General features: G+C 39.5%; 2 protein-coding genes across 5 annotated transcripts; both read left to right on the forward strand.

The window, feature by feature from the left end:
- Window positions 1-1,552: 1,552 nt before the first annotated feature.
- On the forward strand, window positions 1,553-16,915 carry lrrc74b (leucine rich repeat containing 74B). 4 transcript variants are annotated; one of them, XM_017451308.3, is made up of 11 exons: window positions 1,553-1,694; window positions 1,794-1,963; window positions 3,267-3,462; window positions 6,297-6,439; window positions 6,615-6,696; window positions 7,990-8,196; window positions 10,888-10,997; window positions 12,575-12,690; window positions 13,686-13,764; window positions 13,880-13,975; window positions 15,388-16,915. In XM_017451308.3, the coding sequence occupies exons 2-11, from the start codon at window positions 1,808-1,810 to the stop codon at window positions 15,502-15,504; spliced, it is 1,302 nt and encodes a 433-aa protein (XP_017306797.1). In that variant the 5' UTR covers window positions 1,553-1,694; window positions 1,794-1,807; the 3' UTR covers window positions 15,505-16,915. The 4 variants fall into 4 exon arrangements, with proteins under 4 accessions (XP_017306797.1, XP_017306796.1, XP_017306795.1 ...); XM_017451307.3 differs by having other exon boundaries at window positions 1,553-1,664; window positions 6,564-6,696; XM_017451306.3 differs by having other exon boundaries at window positions 1,555-1,694; window positions 1,776-1,963; window positions 6,564-6,696.
- Window positions 16,916-17,064: 149 nt separating this feature from the next.
- nipsnap1 (nipsnap homolog 1 (C. elegans)) lies at window positions 17,065-25,723 on the forward strand. The gene is given in 10 exon segments (NM_001200374.1): window positions 17,065-17,161; window positions 20,092-20,219; window positions 20,418-20,463; window positions 20,745-20,839; window positions 20,990-21,060; window positions 21,709-21,849; window positions 23,018-23,049; window positions 23,202-23,296; window positions 23,789-23,872; window positions 25,267-25,723. Coding segments are annotated over 10 exon segments (843 nt in total). The 5' UTR covers window positions 17,065-17,075; the 3' UTR covers window positions 25,332-25,723.
- Window positions 25,724-26,956: the final 1,233 nt, after the last annotated feature.

Raw genomic sequence — 26,956 nt, forward strand, 5'->3', positions numbered from 1 at the left:
CAATGACACGACAAGCTGTGGGGTTTTTTTTTTTTTGGTCTTATTAACTTCAAGACTGGGAAAGAATGAGATGCTGATGAGGGAAGGACTGGTTAAAGCTTCCCCTCCTAAATTATTGGAACGGCAAGGCCGATTCGGTTTTGTTTGTGCTGTACACCAAAGACATTTGGGTTTGAGATCAAAACATGGATATGAGACGAGAGTTTAGGATTTCCGTTTTATTTCCTGGTATTTTCATCTAGACGTGTTAAACAACACAGGACATAGAACCTTTTGTATCAGACCACCCAATTTGTAGGCGAGCAAAAGTATAGGAACAGATAAGGCTTGACGTAAATGAAAGTAAATAACATTTAATATTTGGTTGCATATCCCTCGCTTGCAATAACTGCATCAAACCTGCGACTCACTGACATCACCAAACTGTTGGTTTCTTCTTTTGTGATGCTTTTCCAGGCTTTTACCACGGCCTCTTTCAGATGTTTGTTTCAGGGGCAGGGTCTCTGTTCCGTTTCCTCTCCTGGAGGTGAAATGCTGCTCAGTCAGGTTAAGGTCTGGTGATTGACTTGGCCAGTCTAAAACCTTCCACTTTTCTCCCCCTGCTAAAGTCCTATATATAAATACCAGGACATAAAAGCCGAAAATCTAAACTCTTTTCAAATAGTCATCTTTTGACCTCAAACCCAAACGTACAGCAAAAACAAATGAATTGGCCATGCTGTTCCAGTAGATTCGGAGGGGACTGTAAGCGATAACACTAAGTATAAATGGATAAAAAAGTATGGGGTTCTTTAATGTTTTAAAAAAGTGCAATCATACACAAATTGCGACGGTATAAGAGGAATAACACTTCGTGAAGTGCTGTTAATGGGAAATAATAAACACCCTGCTGTTGATCATTTTCCTATAACAGCATACCACCAAGTACCTCTTATATGTGATATTTTCAAATGCAAGGGCTTGAAAATATCACATCACAGTGACTTGTGGGAAATGACTGTGTGCCGTATTGTTTGTTTGTGTATGAGCAATGGGATCTTGGTTAGCTAGAGTTGCCAACCCCAGCATAAACAGTTTGTTTGCAATTACTATTCAGTATTGGTGTCGATAATTTGTCATGCATATTTTGGAGAGAAAATATGATTATTGAAATAAATAAATAAATAAATAAAACAACTGTTATAATGTCGTTAATTATTTTGTGAAATAAACAATTATGATAAACAATTTCTCCTATTGTTTGAGTGGAAAATTTGAATTATGAAATTCTTTTTAAATGATTTTTAAAACTTTTTTTTTTTAATGAAAAGTTCCAATCATTCTGGAGGGAACTGGATCTATGCGTTTATTATTACTTAAATAGTTCCTGTAACAGTTCTTAGCGATTGAGTTGTTCCAAAAAATCATATCAATTGTTCTCAGTCCCAAACATGAGAAAGTGTGATGTGAGTGGAGGATCAGCACCATGGCAACCTGTCAACAAAGTGAACCCAGCTGAACACAAGCCCCGCCCTCATCTGTTCAGACCCCCTGCTGATTGGAGCATGTGGTGTAAAGTTCAGAGCTGAAGCTGTGCAGTTAGTCAGTGTGTGTGTGTGTGTGTGTGTGTCACTGTGGTAGCACTGCACTGATTTATTTACACAGCGTTCCTAAAATACACACCGGTTAGACGCTTCAAATCTTTTTGGTTGAAGGTATGACAAGTCTGTGGAAGTTTTAAACCTACTATATGTATACGATTTGATATGTGGAGTATAATTTCATTTATAACACAGTGATAACCCTGCACACAGACTCCGAGACTCAGATGGTGGGTAAAAAGGTAGCCAGAGAGACGCTGTTGCCCTCGGTTCATGAGGATGACGGTGATGAAGGTCACGAGGAGGAGACGTTAGGAGGGATCAGGAGCAGGCCACCCAGCCGACCTCGCAACATCTACAGCCGAGGCAGCGTGGACAGCCAGGTGAGTGCAGCATCGAAATGAGCAACAATAGCAAGGAGGTCGTGAGATCAAATCCCAGCCTCACATCCTGCTGAGATTTTAGGTTGCCTCTGGCTCGTTTATTACGGATCTAAAGCTACATCCAAATTTGTAAATGTACTGTACACTTTTTTCAAAATAGGTCTAAATTTACAGAATCTGTGAAAGCTGCTTTGGGACAATGTCTATAGTTAAAAAGCGCTATACAACTCAAATTGAATTGAGTCCTGAATCTCTAAGGAGCACGCCAGACATGACAGTGGCAAAGAAAAAAAATTCTGAGATGACATCAAGAAAATTTTGGGGCTGGGGGGTTGGGGGGTAGGGACGCCGTACATGGGGAAAAAAGTAAATAAATTGTAAGAAAATCACATTATACATACATATAAATATACATACATACATACATACATATAAAAATGTATATCATAAGTCTATCTCACTCTATCACCTTTATTATTGGAGGACATTGAACCATTTCTCGTTTCGTATTGTGAAATATTTTGAAACGTTTAAAGAAAGAGTTGAACGTCTGCCCCGTAGACTTCCGTTATAAGTTTGGAGTTTGGATGAAACAGGTTTCTGTTCCTCTCAAAGGATTCTACACTACAGACGGTGTAGCTAAAACCAGTAGAGCAGGGATCGTCAACATGGGGTCGACGCTTAAGTCAACTTGGGAACAGCTTACGTGACTCATTTTTTAAAACACGATCCCAAGCAGATCCTGAAATCCATACACTTAGCTTTAGCTGAAATGCTCAATCCCCTCGAGAAAGGAAAGGAAAGGATTTTTGAAAATTTCACCAACATTCTCGCTGGTCTTATTAGTGAAGTGATGAAAACAGTTAATGATGGTGTTTATTTCCGCCCCCGCTTCAGTTTAAAAACGGATATAGGTCGTCTGTTCATAGACCATGGCGCTAGTCACAAACGTTAACGTCGAGGTTCACTACAGAACAAAGCGGCTTATAGCTACGAGCTAATGTTAAGCGTTAAAACGCAACTTCTGCACTACAATACTCCTTTAACACTCGGCTCTAAGCTTGTACTGGATTCCGCCTCACGTGTAAGTTAATAAACATAATGTAAAATCTATTATCTCATGTCTCATCCATCTCAAAGCTACAAGAGTACAAAATCTTGTCAAGTTTCATTTCATGTCAAGTCTGAATAAGAGTCGAAAGGGAATAAAAACGAGGTTTTGTATCAGTTCAAGGCTGGTGAAGCAGACCGTAACTAACTAATCAGAAAACTAATAGGAATGAAAGAAACGTGTGTGTCTCAGACAGTCGTCCGGGCAAGTGGCTGCCGCCAGAGAGAGCTGAGTGCAGGGGAGAAATCCGAAGATGATGATGGCGCTGATGAGGAGGAGGAGGAGGAGGAGGAATGCGATCGGAGCAGTGAAGCGGTTGACGGACAGGAGGGAGCTGGAGCGTGTTTCACTGTGGATGAAGACTATGACACGGAGCTGGAGCCTGAAGGTTATGTAGCAGGAGTTCTTATTAAAAGTGAAAAAGTGAGAGTGAGATCGTGGGCGATTTCTGTTATGATAGATGGTGTCAGAAAGCTAAGGGCCAGAGAGTGTGTGGTCGATGCTCCACAGGGAAATAAAGCGGCCTAACAGTCATGAGTCATACTTTTGTTTTCAGACAGAGTGTGAACAAAGTTCCCTCTCTCTCGATTTCTCACCTGCTCGTTCCGAAGATACAGAGACGCCTACGCGGTCTCCTACATCTATCTACATAAATCTGTTTTAACCCCCTCAGTAGCATGTCTGCTGTCTCTAGCTCTAGCTGGCTGTTTATTCAGCTTATTAGAGATGACCATCTGCTGTATTAATGCACTGCGCCTCTGCATGCCTTAATGAACGCCTTGGGAATTCTTCTTCATTTATCATAATTTGGCGTCTTAATGACGAACAACGGAGCTTTCTTTTCGATTTCAAAAAAAAAAAAAAAAAAACGTAAACATCAGGCTCATTGTGCAAGTGAGGATCGAATCAAATATCAAATATAAATCAAAGAGAACAGACCCCGGATTTGTCGTAAATGTGTTGAGGAATATAGAAAAAGAGGCTTAGTGCTGCAATGAGCAATGACAAAAACGGTAAAGAAAAAATACTTCTTCTTTTTCTTTTTGAAATTAATGTATCGTGTTGCTTTCTTGAGCATCAGTGAATGTTCGCACCTTTTGTAGTAGTCGTGTACGAGTCCCTCAGTCGTCCTCAGTGTGAAAAGATGGATCTGAACATCATATAGCCGCTGATGGAAAGGGGTCAAATATGCAGAAGATGCTGGAAAAGTAAATAACATGTAGGACCTGGAGGATTTTTCCGAAGAACAGTGGGCAGTTTAACTTCTCAGGACAGACGAGGGAGTCGTGAAGAACTCTCACAGAACATAAACACAGTCGTGGATCATCCAGGTAACGACACACGGGGTTAAGAATCGAGCGTGTGGAAACTTTTGAACTGGTTCATTTGTGTAAAGTCCAGTCATCTTGTGTCTTGTGGACTATATGTACACAACGGGTCAAAAGTTTGTGGACACTCGACTGAAATCTTGATCTTAAAAAGCTTCTGATCTGAAGGTGCGTGATTAAACGTATGAAATCGGTGATGTAGACAAAAAAAAAACTCCTTTAATACTGTTTAAAAATCATCTCAGGGGAATTCCTCAAGAAATCGGGTGAGAAAACGCCGAGAATACATTTCTGGAAATTCTAGACAAAAAGCATGTCTACTAGATGCTACAATTATTTTGATTTATTTTGGATTTTTTTTTTTTTTTTTTTTTTTTTTTTTTAATCAGGACATAATTCCCATAGTTCTATTTGTGTTACTCCAGAGTTTTGATGACTCCATTATTATTCTAAAATGTTGGGGGGAAAAAATAAAAATAAAGAATGAGTGTGTCTACACGTTCGACCTGTAGTGTATATATAACATTTGTTATGTGAAATAGCTTATTCAGGGCAGTACTAAATAAACACCAAAATGCTATTTTATTTTATTTTTAATGATTAACATTTTGCAGATTCTGCCAGGGGTGTGTAAATTTATGAGCACAACTCTATCGTAATTGCGAGGTGAAAGCGCGTGAACGTCACTACGTCATGTCGTAATTACAAATCAGGAACCCGTGTTTTTCTACGAGTCTATCGACTTTCCGAGTAGGGGGCGTGTCAAATAACAACAAGTCATTGTGGCCCCCGATAGGAATGTGACGCCTACAGCAGCCGGTAAGATTTAAATGGAAATTATACATATTAACTGTTCAGTTCTTTATTTCCTTTCAACAAGACTTTTTGTTGGCGATGATACAAAAATAATCTAAGCAGAAGAGGTTTTCTCATACCATCCATTTTTTCCCGACCAAAAAACCATTTGAACACACACTACTTTGTATCCCCATCTTTACACTTACACTATACGCACAAACTTCTCCAAAAGGACTTAAAGGCAGCATTATACCACAGCGTGGTTGAATTCCCTGATCTGATAGTGGCACTAGTGATTTGTCGTTCACGAACGAGTCGGCTCTATGAGTCGGCTCCTTTAAGTGAACAATTGGAGTCGCCTGAGAGCCGATTTATTTATTTATTTATTTATTGTAAATGAATACAAGACAGACTAATAGGATGATCTTTTCGCCACATTGCTCGGCCACGCGAACGCCACGCACTGACCGAATATTGACAAAAAACAGCATAAAGGACAAATGTAGAATCTGTAAGGTAAAACTATCACATGGAGCAGGGTCTACTGACAACCTTCACAGCCTCATATCAGAACTGTACATCCAGCGGTGCAGTGAGTGTGTGATTTGTTTGGAACGGTTTGTGTTTTGGAATATTCGATATAAATATAACGTTCAGTACACATGTGTAATAGTGTTCGATGTTTTTACATTATTCCAGGGTTTTCTGCCAAGCATAATTCACAATTATGTACGATTAAAGGTGTAGTGTAATCACAGCGAATCATTTAAGTGGTCTCTGTGCACATGAAGTAATCGTAGGTCAAAAAATATTGCTAAATTTGGCTGAATTATAAAAGCCAGAAGTGGTACTAAATGAAGAGCCGTTTGGGGAGCCGGTTCTTATTGCTGAGCTGAACGTAACGATCTGGCTCAATCAAAAGAGCTGGAATTCCCATCACTAAGCGGCACTCCAATGCGTGTTGTGGCGTATCACACCACCCCGTTCGTTATAATTGTCAGATAACTGCTTGGTCTTTTGTGTGTTATTCCATACATAACAAAGCCACGCTGATGATGATGATGATGATGATGATGACGTCATGAACACTTTGCAGATAAGCCAGGGAGGTATGACCTCACAGGCGAGGCGCGTTACCGAGAGGCGTGTGAGATGTTCAACGTGGTTCCAGTGTCCTACTTCCTCAGGAACATACAGAGCACAGAAGTGAGCATGATGCACCACGGACTCGGCCCTCAGGTGACCCCGGAACTCTTGATAACAGTATATAAAATTGCATCTAAAGCAGATTAGATCTAAACGAATGTCTCCCCACAATTCATACGACTGAAGCAGAGACTAAATAATAAAGTGCACTCTGTAGGGTAGCAAAGCCCTGGCAGTTCCCTTGGTAACCAACACCTCCATTCTGAAGCTGAATCTGCGAGATAATGGAATGGAGGGAGAAGGTGGAGCCGCCATAGCTGACATGCTGAAGGAGAACCTTTACATCACAGGTGCTTTTCTGTCTTTCACGAGCGTCTTCTTTCGTACACACAAAGCACACGTCAACCCTGTCTACACACAACACACACACACACACCTTATTGGCTTTGCTCACATTTGTTAAAAGTCAATATATATATATCTTTAGCAGTTAGACAGAAATAGCTTTCATTTCATTCCAGCTGCTTTTTTTGGCGTCTCATTACCTGCTTAGTAGGTCAGACGATGTGATGAAAGCTCAAGATTGGTTTTAGTGTCTAAGGGATATAAAAAATACTGTTGTTATTTAATAAGGATTTCAGGCTGAAGAGAATAAAGACGATTGGCTAACTTAAGCTTAACTTACGTTAAGCAGTACTACTATGTGTGCAAGCTTAAACCTTTTTAATCTATTCATCTATCTAATTTTTATTTATTTATTTGTTTGTTTATTTATTTATTTATTTATTTAACAATACTATAAAACTGCACATACTATTTTTCATTTATTAGTTTTCCACAGAATTTTAAATGTACTCCAAATGTAGTTCATTAAGCAGGATTTGTTTATATCTTCATATAATTTCTTCAAATGTATATCACCTGTTATAAATTTCCCCTCTCAGCCCACGGTGTAGTTGATATGAGTTGATTCCATGCGTTTTTGTTTTTATTTATTTCTTTTTGTCGCGTGTGTTTTGGTCCTGACTCCGCCCCTGTCCCGTCATTGGGCTGTTACTTAATGTGTGCACCTGTTCTGTGTGTTTTTTTTTTTATTGCTGTTGTTTGCTAGATCTCTGACCCCTGCCTGGAATTATGACAACTATGATTGTTGGAATTCCCCAAATCTGTAAATCACAAATCCTGTCGTTACACACGTTACATAATCCCATTGTGGATAAACTATTTAGTAAAATAGCAGTTCATGCTTATCATTTTAAGTTTCAAATCATTTTAACTTCCTCTCTGTCATCTTCCTGTCCAAAATGGCCGCCCCCGTAAAGTTACACCATTCAGGGGCAACCCGAGGTTTTGTTTCTAGATGACAGGAAGTCATACCGTGGCCTAAACCACATCAGCAAGTGTGTGTGTTTGACATCAGCTAAGACGTGGATGCATGAAAATATTTACAGAAATTTTTCAGTGATGCTCATTATCATTATTATTTCAGTGAAGCAGCATTATCCTTTTTAGTTCAGACACAGACCATGGCTAGTTAACAATACTTTGTGGTTCACCAATTTTTAAAGAAAGCATCATATGGAAATGCCTGAAAGTGCTTGTAAACACTCCATTAAAAGCATTTGTTGCTGACCTTCTTGCAGAAATAGATCTTTCAGAGAACAGACTCGGTGAGTGTGGGATAAAGGCTCTGGCCAGCATGCTGCTAGAGAACACCTCCCTCATCTCCCTTAACCTTTCTGGGAACCATCTGGACGAGCGAGCGGCTAAACACCTGGCTCCGGCGCTGACCAAAAACCAGCACCTGCAACATCTGGACCTGAGCCACAACCGGCTGGGAGAAGCAGCAGGTACAGCCTGAGGAAGAGAGATGAAAGCTAACGACGAGAGGCTGATTTCGGAGTCATTCACAGTCCTGTGCTCTTATTATAAGGAATGTAGTGGTCTGTCACTTTGAGAGTCCTTCCCTTTGAGATTCCTAGGGACGGATTGCAGCCAGTCTCTTCTCGCCTCATACCTCATGGTATCAAAGGTTTGGATACAAGGGTCACAAGGATTTCCTTTAATGCAGAAATGTGTCTTAGTTGCAAAATAAACTCCTTTTCATATTCGTTTAAGAGGTTTTATGCAGAGGTTTAGCAAGCTACGGGTGGTGTTTGGAGCAAAATATGAAATTCAGTCTGATTCCATTTTAAAGGTTTCTCCTTATCCGGTGTAGTGTTGAGTGGAAATGCCATCTGTTACCAGACATTGAAGATGAATTGCTGAAGGTGAATGACTGACAGTTCAGTTTCCAAAAGCAAATCTGCATTACTTCAATTCTGTATTACTTCAATTTGTCTGATCAGTACAGTGCCTTCAGTCACAAATCATCTAAATGAGTATAGACATCAAGGTACTCATAGTACTGCATCTTATACCTCTTCGACTGCCAGTTAAATGCTCATTTGGACTGAGGTGCGTTAAATAGGAATTATTATGGGGCTAGTCACTAGCATTATGTAGCACTAAAAACATTAAGTCCTTGTTGGTTTGTCAGCAACGCAAGAACAACTTCAGAGAAACCATATCGTCAGACTGCTTCCACAGAGCCAGTCGTTCGACAGATGACCGGCCTGAGGCTGTGCAGTCTCAGGACGAGAAGATAAATCATGTGAAAATAGGCATTCTTGACAAGTCCACAATGACATTTAGATTTGGTTCAGTTGTGCTGTTTAACTGAGACGAGCCACAGATATCCTCATACCCTTTACACAAATCAAAGGCAGAGAGCAGCAGGTAAATCCCTCAGCGTCACACCTCTGTATTTATTTGATTTGATGGAAAGAAAATCTGCAGTCTACTCCCCTTCCTCAAAAGCCAGGTCTGTTTGTCCTGGAAAATTAAGCGAGAAACAGGTTTTGTTATTGGATCATTCAGATTTTTTTTCTCCCCGGCCCGTTATTGGAGCTGTTACCAGTTTCGGAGAATTGATTGAACACTGGTGTTTTCTTTCAATGAAACACAGTAACAGTACAACAGTATGGAACGATATAAGCAGTGATTTAAACAGTCTGAACAATGAACGATGAGCCGTAGAAGTGTGTCAGGTGGGAGGATTGTGGATGGAAGCCTTCTGGCTCCGAGACACTGAATGACAAGAGTGTCTTGTGATACGTATAATTCAAAAAGAAAAATATTCCACGAGAGAGCTATGAATCATACAGTCAGAACACATCCAACTGGCACCTCTCTCTTGATCATACATATGGCAATATCTGTGTCTTCCTAAAGCTATCGTGCAAATACACTGAGCCGTATGTTTAGCTTCCTGCCACTGTGACAAACATAGAGCAATATGATAAAGCAAAAACACTACATAGTTCATCTATTTCTACTTTAATTGGCTTTTAAAAGCTGCCATTTTTAGAGCCCTCTGCTGGCTGTAAGGTGAATTGCAATTGTGATGAATAATTTCCCGTAACTGAAATCACCTCACAACACAGTGGTACATCTGGATCTTCAGTTTTTCAATCCTGACCCGGGGTTACTGTCTAGGTGGAGTTTCTGAGCATGTATCTGGGTTCTCTGGTTTCCTCCCACTTCCCAAAAACATGCTGGTAGGTACAGTATACTGGGTACGCTAAACTGCCTTGAGTGTAAATAAGTAGGGAATAAGTGGGTAAATGGACTAATGTCCCATCCAGGGTATATTCCTGCCTCGTGTCCAGTGTTCCTGCGATAGGCTCCGGATCCACCATGACACCGACCAGGATAACATGATTATCCTGAAACTGTTCCAAGCAAACCTTTGGCCTTGGGGGAGAAAATGTAAACAGGACCCCGAAATGAAGAATCTAATGAAATACACTGAATTGCAATATTGGATTTTCTCCTAATATGTTTAAAATGGGGGTAGGGGGGCACGGTGGCTTAGTGGTTGACATGTTTGCCTCGCACCTCCAGCGTAAGTGGGCTTGAATCTCACCTCCGCTCTGTGTCCATGGAGTTTACATGTTCTCCATGTGCTCTGGGGGTTTCTTTTAGGTACTCCGGTTCCTCCCCAAGTCCAAAGACATGCGATGTAGGCTGATTGGTATTTCCAAATTGTTTGTAGTGTGTGATTGTGCTCTACAGAGGTTTGGTTCCAGGCTCCCCAGTGACCCTGTGTAGGATAATAACAGAAAATGGATGAATGGATGGATGGATGGATGTTTGTACCTTTAACCTGGCTAGCAAAGAGCATCCCCATAATGATAGTGCTTGTCTGGATTTGGTCTGCTAGACGACGTTACATAGAAAACGTCAGACAGACATTTCACTAACTACATATTAAATCTTACATTTTGTAAACATTTCGATAATAGCAGTAAGATGTTGCTGAGGTAAATGTAACGAAGCTCTTCATTTCTGAGGGCATTCCACTGATGTCTGAGCAAATGCCTGAACGTTTTCTTACCTGGGAACGCTCAGATAATCACATTCCACATACTTCAATAGCATCCGTGTGAGTTCATTTCCTCTCTCTTTTTCTCACTCTCTTCTCTCTCCCTGGCCCTTAGGGGAACTTCTGGGCGCTGCTGTAGCTGAGAACACGGGAATGAAGTCACTCAGTCTGTCCTGGAACTGCATTCGTGGAAAAGGAGCCATCGCTTTAGCTAAAGGCCTTTCGGTAAACGTGATAGCGCTTTTTTCAGGAACCCACTCAGATATTTATCAACCCAAGAACCGTGATTAAACTTTGAATACTTTAATCCTGAAGAGCTTTTCATACAGCACAAACAGTGGTGTTCAGAAAAAGTTTCTATTAGATAGTCATAGCAAATATTTTGCTGTGAAAAAGTTACTCTTATCCAACGGCAATTTAACCTAAGAGTACAATTTCATATTTATTAAAGCATGAAGTTTATACTTATGTGTATGTGTATGTACGGTATATGGCCAAAAGTTTGTGGGCACTTGATCTTCACACGTATACGTGGTTCTTCCCCAAACTGCTGCCAAGCAATTTGAAGCACACGACTGTATAGAATGTCTTGACATGCTGTAGGTTTACAATTTCCCTTCACTGGAAGTAAGAGGTCCAAACCTGTTCCGGCATGACAATACTCCTGTGCACAACACGAGCTCCATGAAGACATGGTGTGTTAAGGTTGGATTGTAAGAACTCGAGTGTCCTGGACAGAACCCTGACCTCAACCCTACTGAACACCTTTAGGATGAACTGGAACACCGACTGCACCCCAGGCCTCCTTGACTCGACATCAGTGCCTGATCTCGCTAACGCTCTTGTGGCTAAACAGACACGTCCCCACAGCCACGCTCCAAAATCTAGTGGAACGCCTTCCCAGAAGAGTGGAGGTGATTATGACTGTAAAGGGGGACTAAATCTGGAATAGAATGTTCAACGAAGACATATGGATGTGATGGTCAGGTGTCCGCATACTTTTGGCTGTATAATGTACCTCTGACTAATATATAATGCTTACACTGGAGACAACATCTTAAAGCAAACGTCATATCATCAATTATATACATTTTGAATCGGTTTAAATGGCGTGTCCGTCATACTGTGTAAGCTGTTATACATGTATATAGAGATGATAGAACGAGTGCATTGATATAAACCTGTTATTTGCCTTTATAGCTAGAATTACTATCAGAGCTGCTAAAAAAACAAACCTTTTGACCAATCGGAATCAAGAATTCATCAGTGCTGTGGTATAATAGATGTTTTTTTAATGTTATAAAGTTTTCACATGGTCACTATTGCTAGACAGCGAGTTGGATGCTAGCTAGCGATGTCGTGACGTAGCTATGATCTTGCCACATTGTTACCAACAAACAGGAGTGAAATATAACATCAGGCTAACATTTGTAGTACAGTAATATTTTAGAAACCAAAGAGGTCTCACAATTTATCCCAAGTGTGGTTTCTGAAAGATAGCCAGCGCTTTTGTTTGCTAACATCAACCAGAAAACTAGCTATATTAGGCGAATTAGCACCACTGATCTCATGTTTTCTTTACAAAGTGCATTTCTGTATCATTGCAATTCTTTTTTTTTTAAATACGGTTTCCAGTTGCAGTATTTTGCAGTGTATTTTAGCACATTTATACTTCAGGGTATTTTGTCAGCAAGCTAACGTGATTAGCATGATTATAGTTTTGGCTCATTTTTACACTCCTTGATGAAGCGAGGTCAGTAATCAGTATAATCCACTCACAATGACTTTGTCACTGTTGAAAGGCTAACATATTCTTGCAAACTGTGGACTTATCTTACAACGGACTGGGCAAGGAGGGAGCATCGGTTCTCGGTGAGGGGCTTAAAGACAACAACACGCTGGAGGAACTGAATATCAGGTACGTTCTTTGATCATTTCCTTTATCTGTTTAACTATCAAAGCCACATTATGACTTGGAATATGGAACTTCCTTGGAACATGAGTACAACGGTGATTCTGGGTTTACAAATGGGAATGTAAAGTGAAGGTAAAGACATTAAATAAATAAATAAATAAATAACACAGGTAAAGTGTCACTCACAACAACAATAAAAAAAACTTAAAGTATTAATAGCACCTTTACTGAACTTAGAAAACAGTATTTTTTGACTCTTCCTGCTCTTTACCTTGAAATATAATCATTAAAACACTTGTTTCACATCTTATACTTGAAACATCCTTTTCCTCAAGTCATCCTTTCGGGAAAAATTAAATATTGTCACCTGAGATGGGTTTAACACACTAGATTTGGTTGAATGCATGTATTCTTAGATTTAATGTTGAGAAAAAAAAAAAATGCTAAAAGATTTACAAGAGCTAAATAGCACCACAATCATGGAATCACCTATAAACTCTAATGTAAAGGTTTTAATACAGTCCGTCGCTAGTACCTTTTTGCTCCCAACTTTAGTTTTAAGTAGAATTTTTTTTTTTTTTTTTTTTAAGGAATAATTAAACATTTTTCTTAAATTCAATGTTTAAAAAAAAAAAAAAAAAAGATTAGAAAAGTGCTATCCAAATCATCAAATCACCCATAAGATCTCTGCAGCATTTCATGTAACAGATTGGCTGGTATCTATTATAGATAGTGAGAGAAGACAAAGCAAGCTTGATTGGACTTCTGATACTTATCAGCCATGTCTTAAAACAAAGGTCACGTATGATTTGCCTCGGGCACAGCTCAGAAAAAGCGGGTCTTGACCTGATTTGATGGATTCTTGCAGTGACAGAATCAGTCCCATTTCAAAGCTATTCACATCGACTCGGTAGTGAAAAGGCGAGTTTAGTTTGTTACGTACGTCAGTCGTTATAAAACACTATTATTTATTATGTATATAATTCCTCTTTTCACAGTATCAACCGCATACCTCCTGAAGGAGCAGTCCACTTAGCTGTGGGTCTCAAAGCAAACAACAACCTTCGGATTCTTAAAGTAAGAGTGAAGGAATGTGGTTTCTCTAGACTCTGACATTCAAAGTGGCATATCAACGAAACTAAACGCGTAGAGTTTTCCCAATAATATTCCAATGATTCTCATGGCATTGTAGATGGCTCGGAATCCAGTTCGGTCGGCCGGATGTTTTGCGGTGCTTAAAGCCGTAGAAGGAAACCCTTCATCTTCAATGGAGTACCTGGACTTTTCTGTATGTAATCTTCCTCTAAAGTCAGCCCAAAATAGTTTACACCAATGGTCACCAACGCTGTTCCTGGAGATCTACCTGCCTGAAGACTTTAGCTCCAACTATAATCGTGCCCACCTGACCATCTAATCATCGCCTTAAGAAGTGCAACTAAAACAGATGTGTTTAGAGATGCAGGAAGAGGGTTGGTGACCACTGGTTTAGACAATTCTGTATTGAATAGCCGAAGAAATTGCTTGATATAGAAAAAAACGCATATTTTCTTGCATTTACATTTATTCATTTAGCTGACACTTTCAATAGAGGACACTTACAAATGAGGAAACGCAAGCAAAGCGATGCATCAAGCGGAGAACAATTCGAGTAGTGCTATCATACGAGATTTTTATTGCGTTCTAGAGGAGAGTGTTAGGGGTTAGGGTTAGGGATAGGGTTAGGGTTGGGGTTAGGGTTAGCGGTTAGGGTTAGGGGGTTAGGGTTAGGGGGTTAGGGTTGGGGTTAGGGTTAGCGGTTAGGGTTAGGGGGTTAGGGTTAGGGTTAAGGTTAGGGTTAGGGTTTTAGGGTTGGGGTTAGGGGTTAGGGTTAGGGTTAGGGTTTAGGGTTAGGGTTGGGGTTAGGGTTAGGGTTAGGGGGTTAGGGTTAGGGTTAGGGTTAGAGCCAGTGCAGATTTTTTTATTACATTTTTAAATGTATTGTTATTCTTATTTATTATTTTTTTTTCTTCATCAAGAAATCCAGATTCTGTCAACATTCTAAACCCCTATCGTATGGTCCGCATTTGCATATCGGAGCCTGATTGGCTCTTACGTCTTGTGATGAAATAACACAAAATCCGTTTTTATGCGATGTTCAGATCCCCCCCCTTGTGTTTCATCATTTAAACCACGGCGCTGTTGATGTTTTGATTCGAATTGGTCAGAAACTGTTGAATCATTTTCTTAAACAAGCTCTGTAGGGATAGAAGCTTTAGGGGTAGAAGACAAATCACAGGTTTATATTAATGCACTTGTTCTAATGAAATATTATCGCACACGCGAGAGTGCACTGATACTGAATATCAGCACAGTATTGTGAGTGCGATATCGCTTTTATACCACAGTTTCATAATTAAGAATTTAACATCAAGCAACTGACATTGCAAGACACAGTATGGCCAAATAATTTGTTTGTCTTTTGCTCTGGTAGTTGAAATAGATCCCAAGGAAACTACGCTCACTTTATAGCACGATGGCTAGCTGGCTAACTAGCTCGCAATGATTTCTAGGTTCCTGTTAAAGGTGCTTCGAGAGAAATTGGCCATCTTTCAATCCTCATATTGTAGACATTTTGGAGGATTTTTAAAGCATTAACCTCTTGTTCTGTGTCTTTTATAGTACTACATGATGACATCATGCTCTTGTCATTCTTTTCCACAGGACATTAGCGTGGACCAAGAGTTTGAAGACTTGTTCAACTCGATCAAAGAAACTCTACCAAACTTCCAAGTGAAACACGGTGGCAAAATAAGACCTTTCCAAAATCTACAGAGCTGACCTCTGCCAGAGCAGTCGATTCTAATCTGTCACTTGCTGTACACCTGTGTCTCCCGAATGTATTAAAAACCGCAAAGAATACACAAAGAAACAGAGCAGCATGGACGTCTATTCTCAATTATGTAACTGACTGAAGGGTTAGTGAGAGCGGCACCTGCTGTGTGTAATACGAACAGCTGTTATACACAGCGATGTTCCCACGCATGACCGAGCTCTCGTGCTGATGGCGTTTATAACCTCAGATAGACTTCCAACACATCCACATATTCAGCTGTTTTTCTCCTCTTCAGCGTTGGGTGGCATTGAGCAAGGAATAAAATCGTTTAGTTGCTTACAAAAAGCAGGAAAACGTTTAAAAACGCTGAAAAAGATTCCCTGTAGTGTTCAACTGTGAGCCAAGCATAATCCAAGATGTTGATTGGCAACAAGTGTAAATTGAAGGATAGAAAAAAATACCCTGGAAAATATACAGCGATGAACGGACAGCTCTGGTGTTTATTGCCAAAAAGCTCTATTTTGGTTTCATCTGACCATAGAACCCGATCCCATTTGAAGTTCCCGTAGTGTCTGGCGAACTGGAGACGCTCGAGTTTGTTTTTGGATGAGAGTAGAGGCTCTTTTTCTTGAAACTCTTCCAGACAACTTGTGGTGATGTAGGTGACTTCGGATTGTAGTTTTGGAGACGTTCTGACCCCAAGACGCAACTAACTTCTGCAGTTCTCCAGCTGTGATCCTTGGAGATTTTTTGTCCACTCGAACCGTCCTCTTCACAGTGCGTTGAGACGATATAGACACACGTCCAATTCCAGGTCGATTCATAACATTTATAGTTGACTGGAACTTCTTAATTATTGCCCTGATGGTGGAAACGGACATTTTCAATGCTTGTGCTCAACAACCTTTTACCGCACATCACAGCTATATTCCTTGGTCTTACCCATTGTTATGAATGACTAAGGGAATTTGGCCTATGTGTTACCTCACATTTATACCCCTGTGAAACAGGAAGTCATGGTTGAACAATTTCCTGTTCCCAGTCACCCAGGTGTACTAAAAAGTTTTTAAATATCAGTGGGAATTTACTTCAAATATACTTTTCTCTTATGAATTCATACGGGTACCAATAACTGTTGCACACCTGTATTTAACAAAGATATATATATATATATATATATATATATATATATATATATATATATATATATATATAAACCTGTGTTGTGTTTGATATCCATGAGAGCAGAGTAATTTTGAACAAAATGTTGAACAAAAGCTCAAAAGGTTAAACAATAAAGACGATTTTTCACAGCCTTCTTTGCTCATATTCACCGACGGTGCCAGTGTTAGGGGAGGGCGCTGTATATAAAAGCACTGGGTTCAAAGTAAGCAAAGTGTGTTACGTCACAGGATTGGTTGCCCAAGTGCAAAGGTAGCTGCACGGCTCAGTGATTAAACGCACAGATAGAAAACTGGTTAATCATTCACACTCAGTGTTTGGAAACCTCCCCGACCTGTTAGGGCAGAAGAGCAGGGATTTTTTTTTTTTCTAAAGTAACCAACAAACTGAAATCATGGCACCAACAAGCTGTCTGACTCTGCTCCGGAACCCCAGGGGTTTATGGAGAACTTTCTTCCGCCCAGGTGTTCAGCTGCACAGGTAAACCTCACTCTGCCACTCTGAATGATTACAACTGGATCATGGTTACAGGTTTTGCATGTGACACTAATTATAGATTCCTATACCTGTGGCTGCATCCCAAAGCATGTGTTAGCATCCTAAATTGTACCTTACGTCAAAACGGCACGTCATCAAGGCTCATGTTGTCACAGAGCGCTGGGGCTCCATCTAAAACCTCCCACTGCTCTACTAAATAGTTAGAACCTAATAAGTTACATGTATCAATATACTACAGAGTGTGTAGCAGAGTACAACAGTGGAAACTAGTTGTACTTTGTTGTATACTTAAGTATGGTATTTGACCATATTTATACTCTACTTGAGTATTATTGAAATTGAATACATTTGAGTACATTTCCAAGGAAAAGAAAAAGAAAAAGCTTACATAAAAAGCTTCAAAGTACTCATTGAAAATATCATAGAATGGGCTCAGGTTAGAAGCTAATGACCAATGATCATGATCATCTGCTGTAACATTCTCATGCTACACAATGTACTTAGCACTCTAACTATCCATGTGCATGTGCATCTGAATATGGCTAAGCCACCGGACTGCAGTGTGAAACTTTAGGACGAGCGCCCCTGGCCCAACCTCAATATTCTGGATAAACAAAGACTTAAATATATAAAATGAGGCGTCTCCTTTTACCTCACGAGAAGGCATGAACTCCATCTAAGCATGTTAAGATAGGTTTAGCTAATTTGCTAACATTAACTACCTGTAGCCTGTTTTCATTGCTAATGCCAAATTAGACTAACAAAAATTCCAGTAGCTAACAATTAGCTAGGAAGCAATTGGTTATTTATTACTGGTTCTTTATTAGCAAACTACGGAGCGTTAGTCGCACGTACGAGCAGCAAACTTACAGAGATTGAATGATGTTTTCATGTAGCTGCTTTAAAATGAAAATAATCTTCGGAAAGTTTTAGTTACGCGATAAATGTTTCATTTCCACATGAAAACATGATATTGGCTTCATTTCGTTACTTAAAAACATTTAAAAAAAAAAAAAAAATATATATATATATATATATATATATATATATATATATATATATTTAAGCATTTAAAAAGTAATCGTTTTTACTTTCACTTTTACTTTTAACTGAGAAAGATTACGACACATTATTTATACTTTAATTGAAGTATAATTACTCAGTAATTACTGCACCTGTGGTGTGTACTATTTAGCACACTATTTAGCAACCTATGATAGTATGCAGTTTTGGTTGCATTATAGCCCAAATTCCAAGTGGCATCAACGGTTCTCAAAGTGGGGCCCAGGATTTATTTATTTATTTATTTATTTATTTGGTCTCAGTGTTTGGAAATTACTAAAGATTTCTTATTCAGTTCTTATAAATATTAACCTTTGGACTAGTCGCTTGAATTGAATGGGTTTAATCCAAATCTCAATAACTCAAAAACAAGTAACCTAGGGTTAGGGTTAGGGTTCTGTTTGTGGAACGGTCAGGTATATAGAAAACCTCATGGTTCTAATAAGTAGACAAATTATTGTACACATTTAAATAATGTTCATAAAGTATACATATCTGTACTAAGTTTAAGGTTGTAGAGGGTCGAAAAGTTTGAGAATATACATAAGCTGCTATAAACTACTACTGAGCACATTATCCACTCGCTGGCCACTTTAATAGGAACACCTGTACCCCTGCTCGTTCGTACAATCGGCCAATCGTGTAGCAGCAGCACAATGCTTAAAATCATGCAGATGAAGAATGGAGAGAAAAAATGTGATCTCGTTGACCTTCAGCGTGGCATGGTTGTTAATGCCAAACAGAAAAACGGTTCGAGTATTTCAGAAACTGCTGATGTTCTCCAGAGCAGTCTGTAGAGTTTACACGGAATGCCGAGTGGCAGTTCTGCAGAGAGCAACGTCTAGTTGATGAGAGAGTTCATAGGCAAATAGCCAGACAGGAAGGTTCAAGCTGACAGGAAGCTCTATGGTAACTCAAATACCCACGCTTTACAACTGTGGTGAGCAGAAAAGCATCTCAGAAAGCACAACATGTCAAATCTTGAGGTCTATTCCTGGTTCTACTCAGGTTCTACTCCTGTCAGCCAAGACCACTACAGTGGGCATAGACGCACCCAAACTGGACAGTTGAACATTGGGGGGGGGGGGGAACATCACCTGGTCTTTTTCTAATCCTCAAATGTCGGATTTCGGTCACTGAGATCACATTTTCTCCTTATTCTGATATTTGATGTGAACATTAACTGAAGCTCTCTACGCGTTGTTCTGCTCCCACTTGAATCGCTGATTAGATAATGGCATGAACGAACAGGTGGGATGCGCATGCTATTGTATTATACATGCTATTCATCATGATAGTATGCAGTATAGCTTGCACTATGGATATAATTACAAATTACTATACAGTCATGTAACCACCTGTCAGAACTACCGCTTCATTACTCTTTAGATTATATGTAGTTACTGAGACTCACCATTTACATGAACGTATAATTAGTGTTGCCACCTCACAGCTCCAGGGTCCAGGGTTCGATCCTGAGCTCATGTTACTGTCTGTGTGAAGTCTTGCATGTTCTCTCCATGTCCACGAGGGTTTCCTCTGGGTTCTCAGGTTTCCTCCCACTTTCGAAAAAGCATGCCTTTAGGTGGCGTGTCGAGTCTAAATTGAACCTAGGTGTGAATGAGGGTGTGAATGTGACTGGTGTCTCATTCAGTGTTCCTGGGATAGACTCTGGATCCACTGTAGCCCTGAAGGAATGAATTTATTTATTTATTTATTTATTTATCCATTTCCATCTGGCTTTTTGGCAAACCTAAACCCTACATTTTATAATTCCAGCCATTATATATATAAACTTTCAAAAATGTTAATAAGCTATATAAACCTTGCTTTGCTTTGAAACTGATTAGGAGCTTGGCGGATAAGAGCGATGGTGGTTGGTGGAGCTCTGTGTTTGAACACAAAGTGGATGCGAGGAAAGATGCCCACTCCAATCTGCTGTCCAAGAAAGCGACCAGTGGCCTTTACAAAATCCAGTGTAAGCTGTTTTTTATAAAACCGTCAAAGCAGATGGGCTTAATTATTTTAGCCTGACATTAAACAAATGCGCTTGTGTTTTTTTTTTTTTCGTTTTTTTTTTTTCATGCAGGAATATTTGAATAAAGCGAGTTATGCATAAATGTATTAGGCAAAAATCATTGCTTAAAATCAACGACGGTTGTATTTTTCCTTCCAGTTCACAACGTCAAGCCCGACTGTTTGGAGGCGTACAACGAGCTATCGTGAGTAGAGCTCCTCTTCATGTGAATACACTTGAGTTTTCAGGATGTCCTGTCCTTGAGTTTGTTATTATCACTCAAGCTTAATGCAGTTGTTATCAGAACATCATGCGGAGTCATGACCTCATCCGGCTTCGTCTCATGATCCACGAGACAAAGTTTACTAACTAGCCGAATGCTTGATTAAATAGGAAGGGACCAGACGTACAGAAGGAGCGTTTGCTTTAAGTACATTAGCCATTGAAACACATTTAAGAAAGTGAACGCGGTGTGTGTGTTGTGAGAACGGAAGTTCAGAGAGAGCTGCACAATGATCCAGATTATCCCTGTGAAGTTGTGGGAAGCTGGAACACGTGGTACGGAGAACAGGACCAAGCAGGTGGGTTTTTTTTTTCTTTTTCAAAGAAACACCAACTTTATTCCTGTAGCTGGTTTGAGTTAGATATTTTGAGTATTATTTATTTATTTTTTTATCAGCTTTAACATGTTATATGGTGCTGTTGTGACACCTGATGTTTGGTTCTCGTAGTGCATCTCTGGAGATACTACGGTGGATATCCAGCTCTGACGGAATGCTTAAACAAAGTCCAAGAAAACAAGGTATCTTAATATGTATTATTCATTAATGTTTTGTCTGTAAGCACAAAATAAAATCCCCTCGAAACATATCGCTATACATCAAAAAAATAATTCGAGATCATATTAAAATTGCTTCATATTTTTTCTTTATTGGCTAGGAAACGATTAGAAACATTTCTAAACCTTTAATATCCTTTAATAAACATAACGCATTCGGGGTATGTTTCCGTGTCACACCCAGTGTTCCCTGAAGACGAATGAATGAATATTTTTAATCATCTCTATATCCCCCACCGTGGCCCTGTGTGTGCGGAGTTTGCATGTTCCGCCGTGCTGCGGGGGTTTCCTCCGGGTACTCCGGTTTCCTCCCCCAGTCCAAAGACATGCACGGTAGGCTTATTGGCATGTCTAAAGTGTCCGTAGTGTACGAATGGGTGTGTGAGTGTGTGTGTGATTGTGCCCTGCGATGGATCGGCACCCTGTCCAGGGTGTACCCCGCCTCGTGCCCCATGCTCCCTGGGATAGACTCCAGGTTCCCCCGTGACCCTGAAGGAAGGATAAGCGGTACAGAAAATGGATGGATGGATCTCTATATCCTGTTGAGTTTTCAGTATGGTGTTTTAATCCATTCCTTATCTTGTTTCTTGCATACTTCTCTGATATGTCCAGGTATATCTTGAGTTTCGCAAAGAGAGGAATAAGATGCTGATCTCTAGGCAGAACCAGCTTCTTCTCGAGTTCAGCTTCTGGAATGATCCTGTACCCCGACCCGGTCCGAATATATACGAACTGAGAACATACAGATTAAAGGTAAACAACAAAAAAAACCCTGTTAATTTACTCCATTTATGAAATGTTACAGTACACTACTACCCACTTGAATGAATGAATACTTTTCACTATTTAAAACATGTTTGGATAAAGGCATACGTATAGTTTGTAAAATAGTGAAATTAATGCCAATGTTTACATTTATTTCTGAATTAAAATGTCGTTTTAATGTGTAGTGTTTTTTTTTTTTTTTTTTTTACTTCAGTATTGTATCCACAAACGACTAGTCTATGTTCAGAACTTCAGAAGCTTTCTTTGTACCTATCTAATTCTCAACGCTGATTGGTCACAGCAGCTCTGACGGTAGTGCCGGACGTCATTCAAATCACAGCGTTATTTTAATACGCTCATTCTAATATGCTTATCATTTATGGCTAATAAGAAACAGGTCATTTAACAAAGAAAAAACATGCGATCCTTGCTAAATGTTCTGCGAGGACTTTTCAGTGTCAGCAAATTGTACCACTCAGATCGTTCAAGACAAAGGACTTTGTGCTTTCTGGTTTCTCACAAACTTGTGTTTAGTAACTTCGTGAGAGCAAAAACAGGGCGGTGAGGGAACAAATATTTCTAGCTTCTGTAAGTGGTAACTGGTAATAACTTGTTTCGTGGACATTCATTTGCAACATTAAATGTAACTATTAACGGATAAAAAAGCACAATGTACTTTTCATTGATAAACATTAAGTTGACACGATAAAACATTTCAGGATGTACCGTTACGGGAAAATAATCCACGTCTGATTATTATTACTAATATTAATGCGCTCGCTGTAATACATTATTACTCTTAGGTCTGTGTTTAACTATACGAATTGTATCGAATTTATACGAAGACATTTGACATAAACATGAACATATAAATTCGACACTCCAACAACCGTCCTTAGACCTGGTTTTCTGTTCTTCCACAGTTCTTGTCTGTGGTAATCACACACACTCTGTAGATGAAATAAACAATGTACTCCATGTGCCTTTTAACAAAGTTAGACCTTCTAATGTTAGTATTGGGTCCTTGATGTAAAATGGTACCAGTGTAGATATTTACTACTAGATCTCGCTTTGTTCTGCTTGTATCGAAATGATTCAAAATGCAGTATTATGTAATAATTTCCTTCTTTTGGTCTGTGCATGTGAAACGTGAAAGCCGGGCACGATGATAGAATGGGGAAATCACTGGTAAGCCTGCTGTATATGCTTTATCGCATGACACTTTTTCAGCACGAGCGTGGCTTTAAAGTGGTTTTGCGCGACATTTCTTTGAACTCTTTTATATCGTGCTGTAGGAAAAACTCCGGTTTTAAAGTCGCCAAATCTTTTCTGCTTGACAGGGCTCGAGCAATCAAATACCGCCAAGAAAACAACGAAGCAGTGGGAGGATTTTTCACTCAGATTGGAGAGCTATATGTCGTTCACCATCTTTGGGGTATGTCATTTTTCGGGTTGCTGAAATTCAGAGCCAACTTTTAGTGCGTTGAGAACGCTGAGCATGAGTATCGGTATCATACGGTATAAACTGTAACGAAACAAAATAAAAATTATTATTATTATTATTATTATTATTAATAATAATAATAATAATAATAATAATAATAAAATTAACCAGACGTGAAAACTGGTTTCATTAAAAACTACATTGCGTTTGTTTTTTTTAGTGTGTTATACTATTATCTTGTTACTTACTAATTTTATAGATGGTAGGTAAAAAAAAAAAAGCTAATCTTTTATAATATTTATTCATATAATCATTTATACTAATTTATTAACATAGTTTTCCATATAATGCTGATGGCACTACTGTTTTAGATGATGTTTTGATCCTGTAACCTACTTATATATAAAAAAATATATATTTTATTCCCAAATAATAAATGCATATCTAATGCATGTTTAATGTATATTTATTTCCCTTGTTCAGCCTATAAAGACCTGCAGTCCAGAGAAGAGACGAGGAACGCGGCGTGGCTGAAAGAGGGCTGGGATGTCAGTGTATATTACACAGGTGAGACACACACTCTGTTAAGTACAGGGATGTGAACTACAGGTCCTGGAGGGCTACATTCCTTGAGTGTTTAGTATTCTGGATCATTCAACACACACTGTGATCGTCACTGCCGTGGGACGTGGGTTTTAGACAAAGTGTTGGTGCCATCTAGTGGTATTAATCAGATGTGGGCAAATAAAGTCTGGTGTCTGATTTTTGATTCGTCAGTTTTGCACTAAAGCTATGAGGCTGATGTACACCGATTAGCCACAGCATTAAAACCACTGACAGGTGAATAGGATTGATTATCTCGTTACAATGGCACCTGTCAAGGAGTGGGATATATTTATTAGGCAGCAAGTGAACAATCAGTTCTCAAAGTTGATGTATTGGAAGCAGGAAAAATGGGCAAGCGCCAAATTGTGACGGCTAGATGACTGGGTCGGAGCATATCCAAAACGGCAGGTCTTGTGGGAGTCAGACAGAGTCTCATTGATGCACGTGGGAAGCGAAGGCTTGCCCGTCTGGTCCAATCCCACAGAAGAGCTACTGTGTCACAAATTGCTGAAAAACTTCATGCTGGCTATGAACACACAGTGCATCACGGCGTGCTGAGTACAGGGCTGCGTATCTACAGACTGGTCAGAGTGCCCATGCTGACCCCCTGTCCACCACCTACAATGGGCATGTGAGTGAGCATCAGAACTGGACCATGAAGCAATGGAAGAAGGTGGCCTGGTCTGATGAATCACGTTTTCTTTTACATCATGTGGACGACCGGGTCGTCGAAACGTTGGGTCCTGACATTCACGTGGATGTTATTTTACACCTACCACCTACCTAAACATTGTAGCAGGCCAAGTACATCCCTTCATAGCAACATCAAACCTAATCACAGTGGCCTCTTTCAGCAGGATAATGCTCCCTGCTACACTGCAAGAAATGCTCAGGAACGGTTTGAGGAACTTGACAAAGAGTTCAAGGTGTTGACTCGACTTCCAGATCTGATCAAGTAACAGATGTCTGTCTCACCCAATGTCTTTTTCATAAACATACCTACATCTACATAGACTTAACACAAATAACATTACTAAGCTACATGATCTTACTTTTAAAAAAAAAAGGAATGCATTAAGTAAGGAATAAAACTCTTGTGAATATGCGGTTGTAAGAAAATATTCAACTGTTACCACCCAATTTTGATTATTTTCAAATAACAGCACATCCAAAGGAGTATTATTGCTCACATACAGCCATCAATTACAATTTTATTGACAAATTTATTGAAGACGGCCTCAGCGTCACGTATGTCTACTTCCTTAACATTTTATTTGGTTGATATACAACCAAAAGGGACAGCTTGTTTTCACACTTTCTTTAGTTGAAGCTGAACACTTTCATTTTCTTTACAGTACCCTTAATCCAGAGTATGGAGTCAAGGATCTTGATCCCCACAAATAGCTCACCTCTGCAGTGACCCACAGGCTGGCCATGTGTCACGGTGACCATCGGGTGGATTCTCAACTCCTCTGGACTGCATTATACCTGCAGCTGACAGCTTCAGCCACAAGAACAATCAGTTACACCGTCATTTATCTGTCGTAAAATATCGAATGAAAATGAATATTCCTGTGAGTCCACAGTTTTTAAATGATACCAGTGTTTACTCTGTATTATCATGAAGTACAGCTCTAACAGGGCTACGTACTATATCAGAGGTATCTGCTGCAGTCAAATTTGCTGCCTTATTTTTGCATAAGAAATTTGCACAGGTCTTTTTGGAGGTTGCAGAGGAGCAGGGTAATGTGTTCAGGAAAATACCTCTGCAGGAAAACCACTGCAGTCAACAATAAAGATGTTGTGAACAAATGTCAAGCATGGCGGTGTTAATCGTGATGGTTTGGAGATGCATTGCTCCAGCGCAACCAGGCCACATTTTGCTTATTATCCAGTAAGACCACGGCTAAGATGTAGAAAGCTTAAGAGACCCTAAAAAATAGTCTTAGTCTCTCTAGAAGTCTCTCTAGAACCAAAAACGTTCTTAATTAAAAGCTGGGAGTAAAAATGGACCAACAACGGACTGTATTAAAACTCTTACATAAAATTTATAGTTGATTCCACAATTCGGGTGCCATTTAGCCCTAACTCTTAAAAAATGAAATGATTTTCCCAACAGTTAATCTAGGAAAACATGCATTTAACCATTCAAAACAAATCGCAAACATTTAATGAACAATTTGATTGGCACCAGTGAGTCATGAGGAAAAATTGTTCAGAACGAGGAGATCAAACATATGATTTCAATACTGTGTGCGCATACTATACAATATAGCATAGCATATAGCATATAAATGGCATCTCCTGGTGGCAATTTTTTCTTCTTCAAATTTTGCATAGACTTCAGGGGCAGGGAGTCAAACAGGCCCACCGATTTTTGTTTTTATCGGCCTTCGTTAACCTTGTTTAATAGTTGATGAACATTGATTGGTTGATGGCGGTCATGTTTTTCAAGATTCACAACTGTCCTCATAGACACTGACGTGACAAAGTCCATTGGAAAAGTGGTTCTATATTTAATGCCAATTTTTATGTTTTGTCCTGTTATAGCACCACCACGTGGCCAAGCTCTGCCATTTTGTGCATGTGACCTCAGATGGAGCCTATATACATGTGTGTGTCTGTGTATAAATCTATATAATGTGCCAAGTTTGGTGAAAATATCTTATTTCATTCAAGCGTTATAGCCATTTCAGTAAAAACATTTGTTGCCTGCTGTCATGGCGATGAAGCGAAAGTTCAACTTTTTTTTTTTAAGGAAAAACAACAGCTGGATTTGGCAGCTAAATGAGTAACAGGGTTGTTTTTTTTAAAACGTAGAATCAGCAAATAAACAAAATCTGGTTAAGAGTCCATACTAACAGCATGCGGACATTTAGGACATTCTAATGCTTCAATGATCTAATAATCTATCATTTCTTTTTAGCCTGACCAATTATGCTTATATGTACAACAATGTTGGCTCTCCTGTAATTACCACACAGTTCACTTAAAACTGGTACAAACAGTGACTCCATAAAAGATTTAGGATTATTCTGGTTTCCT

Source organism: Ictalurus punctatus, chromosome 22, assembly GCF_001660625.3.
Source record: "Ictalurus punctatus breed USDA103 chromosome 22, Coco_2.0, whole genome shotgun sequence".
Lineage (NCBI taxonomy): Eukaryota > Metazoa > Chordata > Actinopteri > Siluriformes > Ictaluridae > Ictalurus > Ictalurus punctatus.